This window comes from Danio rerio, chromosome 3 (genome assembly GCF_052040795.2).
Source record: "Danio rerio strain M-AB ecotype USA chromosome 3, GRCz13ab, whole genome shotgun sequence".
Classification (NCBI taxonomy): domain Eukaryota; kingdom Metazoa; phylum Chordata; class Actinopteri; order Cypriniformes; family Danionidae; genus Danio; species Danio rerio.
The window spans coordinates 43,991,545-43,999,112 of record NC_141023.1 but is presented as its reverse complement, the minus strand read 5'-3'; the positions used below and the strand labels follow the sequence as shown (position 1 = coordinate 43,999,112).

At 36.2% G+C, this 7,568-nt stretch overlaps 1 protein-coding gene across 1 annotated transcript; it reads left to right on the top strand.

The window, feature by feature from the left end:
- Positions 1 to 4,476: 4,476 nt before the first annotated feature.
- Positions 4,477 to 6,168, top strand: LOC147846006 (uncharacterized). Its single transcript, XM_087245465.1, has 6 exons — positions 4,477 to 4,545; positions 4,816 to 4,888; positions 5,089 to 5,176; positions 5,292 to 5,423; positions 5,538 to 5,680; positions 5,869 to 6,168. Exons 3-6 carry the CDS (start codon positions 5,095 to 5,097, stop codon positions 5,950 to 5,952), a joined length of 441 nt encoding a protein of 146 aa, XP_087101591.1. The 5' UTR covers positions 4,477 to 4,545; positions 4,816 to 4,888; positions 5,089 to 5,094; the 3' UTR covers positions 5,953 to 6,168.
- The last annotated feature ends 1,400 nt before the right edge of the window (positions 6,169 to 7,568 follow it).

Below are 7,568 nucleotides of genomic sequence, written 5' to 3'. Positions count from 1 at the left end.
CGTGAGGAGCGAGAGGTTCGCGAGCCCGTGGGCGGCGGATTATCTCCCGCTGAAACCCTCAGATTTGCCCGAGCGCCCGCTGCTTTTTTAGAACAGGAGGCAACTGGGGTGGCTCGCTCTCTTGCGAAAGTTAGCCGCGATCTTAGCTGTGCAACGGTCATGGCATCGCAATGACGACATGAACCGCCCGCGAGCACCGCATTAACACGCTGGACCCCCAAACATGCAATGCAGTGATCGTGTCCATCATCCAGAGCCAGGAAACCCCCGCATCCAGAAACGCACAGTCTGAGCGCCATCCTGAAAAGGACGTGCTGCATGACTGTGTTGCTCTTTTAGGAAAGTTGCAACAATACGCACCGCTCTGGAGGACCGGACCCAAAGAACCGCAGGCAAGGGAGAAACCCAGCTCGACCGTCTGCCACCGCGAAGACCCACTCTGGACCGGGAGACACACTCGTTCGCTCTGAAGTGCTGATCAGCAAGAGGAACCCTCATCGACTCACTTAGAAAGGATCTGAAGCGAAAAGGATGGCGTCTGCTGGCTTCAGGTGTGCTTATATGCTGAGATAATTGCAGATGCCGCACACCTGCGCAAGCTTACGCTGCCAATTAATTTCATTCATTGGCCCGTTCAATACTCTCCAGACAAGCGGCTTCTGATCCGAATCCTCCCATTTCGTGGATTCAATCAATCCACTCTATGGCACTGAAGTTCCCCAACCGAAGGGGAACTGAAAGCTTGACGCAATGTTTGCTGCTTTTGTACTATTTGTCTTAAGTATAATCACCTTTGCTTCTCTTCAATGCATTCAATGCATTCAAAGTAATGAACACATTCTTTCATTGACTGTTTGATTCATTGTATGCTTCATTGTGACTTTTAATTGTGTTACTTGTAATGTGTTATCCCCAAAATTGGTCATAAAAAGGTTTATGATAACAACTTTTTCATCATTTGGATGACCGGAATATTGCACCTATAGGGATTTAGGCAGAAACTTGAATAGCAAGATGATGAGAAAGTTATTAGCTTGAAGTAAAGTTTACACTTTGAATTAAATCAACATTATTTATTTAATGTTGTGCATGCAATCAGTAGTTGTTGTTTTTATTCACTTTTTTAATTTAATAAAATAATTTTTATTTTACATTGCTACATTCTTAATCAAACATTTGCTCCAAAGTTCTAAATGAAATAGAAAAATAATCACACACAAATACATTTTTATATTTAGTGTAAACTTGTAATATTTAGTGTAAATAAAAGTCATTTCCAAGTAATTAAATTTACAGAACAAGACATTTATTCATTCATTTTCTTGTTGGCTTAGTCTCTTTATTAATCCGAGCCGCCACAGCGGAATGAACCGCCATCTTATCCAGCAAGTTTTTACACAGCGGATGCTGCTCTTGCAATCTCTGGGAAACATCCACACACACACACACACACACTCATACACTACGGACAATCTAGCCTACCCAATTCACCTGTACCACATGTCTTTGGACTGTGGGGGAAACCGGAGCACCCGGAGGAAACCCACGCGAAGGCAGGGAGAACATGCAAACTCCACACAGAAACACCAACTAAGCCAAGGTTCGAACCAGCAACCTTCTTGCTCTAAGGCGACAGCTCTACCTTCTGCAACACTGCCTCACCCAGAGCAAGTACATTTTCAGTAAATTCTAAATCATGAAAATGGCTCGTTGCAACATTCTCATTCTGAAAACGTAACTCTACAGTATATACATTTCTGGAGATCGCAAATCTCAAGTCACAAGATCAGTTTCAGGTTCAAGTCTGGCGAATAATAGTAGAAAGCAGTAAGTCAAAAACAAAAGCCAAACAATGAAATAAAACAAGTAAATAACAAATAACAGAGTGAGAATGTGGTAAAATCTGAAAATGTGCAACAAATCAGGCAAAGGCTTTTGTTCTTTTTCTTTTTTTTCTGTGGGTTGGGTATATGTAGCTATATAAAGGTACAATTTCAAAATTTAATATATGTAAATACCATGACATTTATTAGAATAAAAGATTAATAATGTATGAGAGTTTTGTTATATCGCCCAGCCCTTGTTGCATCCATCAATTCTGCTGTGTTTCTCATTAACACAGAAACTCAGAAAAGTCAGTTTTTCCAAATGTAGCAATGACTTAATAGGGTTTCATGTTAATATGGACTAACACAGCTCCTGGGTTAATTTATTTTAAATTCAATAGGACCAAATGTAACCCAATGTTTGGGTTAGTTCATATTTTACCCAATTTAGGTTTAAATAACCTGGTATTTTTTAGAGTGTACTTGAATGCACCAACTGTTTGGACAAACTAACTATCTGGTTGTTTTTTAATTGTTTTGATGAGGAAACTCTCCACAATCTCAAAATGCCCACTTCTGACTAAAAAGGTAAAAAGGCTTTTATAGTCTATTATCTGAAACTTCATTTTCAACAGGACTACATCAAAAAGTGACCTATAGGACATAAGTTGAAGCCACCCAATCATCATTTATGGTTTGCGTCCCTATTTAGTTAAAACCCCCAGAAAGGTCATTCAAGAAGAGCGCCAAAGCTCCTTGTTTGCCTCTGTCCCATGATGCTTTACTGGGCGAGCACATCCACCACCAGTAATGGAATGAATAAAATGATTTATTTAGTATGTGCTTCGAGGATATTTGATATGCTTGGCTACGTTTAGCCCATAGCCTCATCATAATGAAACAGCAAGCATCCAGAGCAGCGGCAGAGGCCTTCCACGTGGGGGGAAAAAAGCCAGACAAGCCAAGCGCCCCGGGCTCTGTTAAATGATGCTCCCCGTCCACAGTCACTCTCTCATTTCTCCTCATGTCAATACCCCTCTGAACGCCTGGTTGCCTTTTTTGTCGGTTTCTGCATAAGAGGAATAAAATCTGCTTTTAGTATATTTACAAGGAAGGAAACGGATTGAGGGAGCAGCTCTGAGGATGTGTTTTATTTTTTATTTTTTTCTCCGTACCCTGGTATTCTTGTAGTCTTGGGAAATGTGTTGCGACTGAATGTCAGGAAAATATATTGTGGTGTGTTATTGTGGCTGAGCCGCCTTGTTGTTTAGGTACCTGTAAACCAGCGAATGGAACTGTCAGACCCTGACCCTGAGTCACCCAACATTTTTCTTGCTCAGTGATGTAGCACAGATTCGGGGGTGCTGATGTTGGCCACATTTTGGGTCAGATTGGAGCATGCGACTTTGCTTCTAATGTGTCTCCGCCAGAAACAGTCTCATTTTAGCTCAGAGGCTAACTGAGGTCTGTTTTGGCTCATATAACTCAGCTGGTATAATTACTGAAACATTTTAATTGAGTCACGGCTAATGGCTGGCTGGTTGATAGTAGAGGTCTATTGTGTGACTACACAAGAGTTTTTGCTTAAAGTACTATAAATGGAAGCTATAATGGAGTCACATCTTTTTTGCAACTTTTATTGCATGGGATGAAACACTTTATGCTAACATTTAGTTTGTTAACATTAGCAAATATGAACTAGCAACTGACAATTCTCTAAAAGCTATTTTTTGTCCTGATTGTTAATCTTTGCATATATTTAATACACACTATGATGAAAAGTTGCATCTGGTTTATTTATCCTAACATAATGGTCAAACCTGACTTGCTTAAAGTGATGTCACTTACTTTGGTCTGAAACTCTTGAAGGCACTGAAACATTTCATTATTCTTCTTTTACTAATTTGCACAAAATATTTCGGACATTCCAAGGGTTGCAATTAGTAAATATTTTTGCCAGCTCTGTGATATTCAAGTGGATTTCACTTTTTAAAAGCAATAATTTGTTGAAAATGCATACAATTGTTTTAGACATGCCATAAAGCAGAAAATGGTGGGGAGTTTCAGCTCTGTTATTGTTACCTCTGTTAGTGGTTTAAGAATTTTAAAACAGTTAGTAACAGAATCAAATGTTCCCTCTCACTTTAAGTATGGTTTTAGGAGATTAAAATGAATCATATTGGGCATTTTTTTACATAATGGATTCCGTTCACTATAAATTATACATTTGTCCTATCCAGTTTAACATAAAAAATGGAAAATGCTTTAAATTCTTTCTTAATTCTGGAATGGGTCAACACTGTCTATATTTAAACTCACTAAACAACTGAGTTTATTGACGAAAATAAATAATCCATGTCATGCAAGGTATGACGTGAAAGTCTGATCATGTGACACTGGTTTTGATGACTGAAATCATCAAAACACATCACCATATGTAACTTTGAACAGAAAACAATGATTATAAGCTCATAATAGAAGTTAAATTAGGAGTTAGGCAAAAAAGTGTGAAAGAGTTAATTTTTTTGAGTTTATTTTTAAACTTTAACACAATTTTGTGTTATGGGATACCCTTTGCTGTGTTGTATTTTGGAGTTCATTCTCTGGTGTTCAGAAACGTGCTTTAACTCCTTACTGGAGTAAAATTTTTAGAAAGTCCGCCATTACACAACTCTGCCGAGCAGCACATGAGAACTGGAGTTATGTTCTTCGTTGTGAGGTAGGTAAAAGTGCATTGTTATACAATTCTAAAAGCTTTTTCTAAATGTTGGATGTTTTGTAGCAGAAGTGTGTTTTGCTGTAGCTGTTTCATTTTGTACTGTGAGGCTAGTGACTGCATGTGGCTTACTTAGCATAGCATGTTAGCTTTTCCAATGTGGCTGTTTTGTGGAGTTTTTTAAAAAATGTTGTGGATGTGAACAAGCTAACACTAGCTAATAATCTTTTCTTCCCCTGTGTTTCTAAAAATATGTGTTCTGCTGTCAAAAAGAAGTGGTAGGCCTACTTGATCAGATGGAGAAACCTGCTGTTCACATTTCAAATAGGCTAACTTACACAACGAGGTAATGTCATTATCTTTTATCCAGCAATACAGCTTTATGTCTGTAAGATTTAATATGTGTAATATTGCTCATGAAATGTTTTGGATTGTATCATGATTTAGTCGTGACCGTGAGAGTATGTTGTTTTCAGCTATATTTACATTACATTTTCAATCACACTAACATAAGTTGTTAAATAACATTTATCTTTTTTATTTCAGGCCACGATGCTGATAAAAGTGCAATTTGGAGGCAAGAAAAAGTATATTAAACTGGAAGAAGATTGTTTCTTGGATTTTTTCAGTGCGGGTGAGTTTTAGTGTAACAAAGAGTATTTTTAAAAAAATTATAATAATAATAATAATAATAATAACAGTCATTTTGAAATTTATTTGATAAATTATACATTGTTGTTATGTTGTAGTCCAGCACAAGTTTGTGATACCAGAGGAGACAGCATCAAAAGTCACAGATGACCATGGAGTTGTTATTTCAATGGGGATGAATTTCAAGAACTTCCAACAACCAAAGAAACATGTCATCCACACTAATGATGGTAGGTTATTTAAGAACATTTTTATAGATTTTGAAAGTTGGTCTCATGACTCAGAGTGAAAGTGTGCATTTCAGAACCATTTGCTGACACGTGTTGTTGTTGTTTTTTCATCAGATTTGACTGTCCTGCAGCAAGGGGCTGTTGAAGTGCCCTCCTCCCCAAGTCTGACAGATACATTGTCTGTGTCAAGCAGTTTGAGCAGCAGTGATTCTGGATCTCAAATTATTCAACCTTTAATGGGCAGTGTCCAAAAAAATGTAAGTTTTTTTTTAACTTCCATATACATAGATATTATACCGTAAACATTACAAAATAACGTTACAAAATGAATGCATTTTAAAGTAAAAAATAGTATAAACACAGTTATTAGATTAAGTTTTTTTTTTTGTTAAAAAGTATTAATTTTGGTTATTTTTCTAAATACTTTTTTTTTTCTTCGTTTCAGAAAATCGAGCAAATTCTAACTTCAAAGCCAGCAGAGTTGACTGTGATTAAGGAGTATGACAAGATATTTTTTTGCTGCTTTTGATTCCTGTGAAGTTAATTTTATATAATGTAATGTGTTGATTGTCTCATGCAATTTTACTAAGCCATTGGTTTTAGTTGGCACTAGCTGCTAACATATATTAATTGTAAATGTTTTGCTGTTAGATTTAATGTGATGACAATTAATTTCAAAGTGTGTACATCGATGGAAATTCTAAATCTAATGTGTGGATTTGCATGAATAAAAGCAGTAAGTAAAGAGTATTGCATCAGTTCAGTCATTTTCAGTTATTTTATATATATATATATATATATATATATATTGTTTGAAGTACACTTTAACTCTAAAAAGTGTTACATTTTAACATTGGTAAGGAGTTTATATTATACCCAAATGTAAAAGTACTCTCTGTAGGATTACAATTTTAACTCCAGAAAGTGTTATAATCTAACTCAAAAAAATGTGTTAAAATTCAACTCCAAAAGCAGAGTGATTTTAACTCTGAATGGGAGTACATTTGATGGTCACGCATGTACACTCAGATTGAGTTGATTTTGACTCCCAGGGAGTTTATTCTAAAGACCAGAATTTTCTGTATTAAAATAAGTCACTTGCATAATGTACACTGTAATAAAACAAATAAAGAATATTTGAAATAAGAAATAAGCTCAGGTTTGAAAAAAACTTCAGGAAATAACAATCAATCTGTATTTTTGTTAGATATTATTATCAAATATGAATACATTTCTGCGACAGTTGCAACCCAGGCTCGTTGTTAAGATGTACCCTATATTCATTTCTTGAGATTGGGAAATACGTACCAGGAGGTACGTTTTTTATTTATTTTTTTTATTTTATTTTATTTATTTTTTATTTTTTGCAGTTTTTATTATCATGAGTCTACCAGAAGCAGCTGTGTACACATTTTCAGATCCTAAATTTCTCTTGTGAGTGCCATTCTTGCCTGCTGTTCTCGCATAATTCCACCAGAGGCCGCTGTTGACTGACTGACTAACCTAATGACCAATACCAATAGTGTTTTCAAAATCACCGATTGACCCGACCACCCCATTCCCATAAAAAGCAAAGTCCTCACATCTTCCTGATTTTAACCATGCTTTGAAATCTTACCCTGTTATTTGCTTGTTTATTTTATTTGTAAATTTTTCCTTATTTGTAAATTTACCTGTGTTTTGGAACTGTTCTTTGTTGGACTTGAGCCTCATCATCGCAGTCAACTTTTGCGTTAATTTTAAAGATGAAATGCAGACATATGTAGCTCTGGCTATATAATTCACACTCTTCAGAAGTGTATGTGGGGCTACGTTTTCACAATGAGTCTGTGTTTCAACTATTTATTGTTTTTTTTTTATGAGTAATTACTGGTTAAATATGTTACCAATAAATCACAGTAGCACAGAAAAAAATAGCAACTAAACCTGTAAGTCATCCAGCACTAACAAAAGAGAAAAAAAACTATACAATGAAGCAGACAAACACTAAAACAATATGCTCCATGTTTTTCTCTCACCGCAGATCTTGTGCAAATATTAGGCTGCTGTCAACAGGGATGGTAGGACAAATAGCCTAGTTTCCCACCATTACTATTAGTTGTTGCCCCCTGTGCTTACATTATCAGTAAAATCCATTCCATTTGT

Bases quoted from the DNA above. Each gene is read 5' to 3' on its own strand.
- LOC147846006 (XM_087245465.1), top strand. From the start codon at position 5,095: ATGCTGATAAAAGTGCAATTTGGAGGCAAGAAAAAGTATATTAAACTG. The intron at 5,424-5,537 runs GTAGGTTATTTA...TTTTTTCATCAG, and splicing joins TGTCATCCACACTAATGATG to ATTTGACTGTCCTGCAGCAA. The intron at 5,681-5,868 runs GTAAGTTTTTTT...TCTTCGTTTCAG, and splicing joins TGGGCAGTGTCCAAAAAAAT to AAAATCGAGCAAATTCTAAC.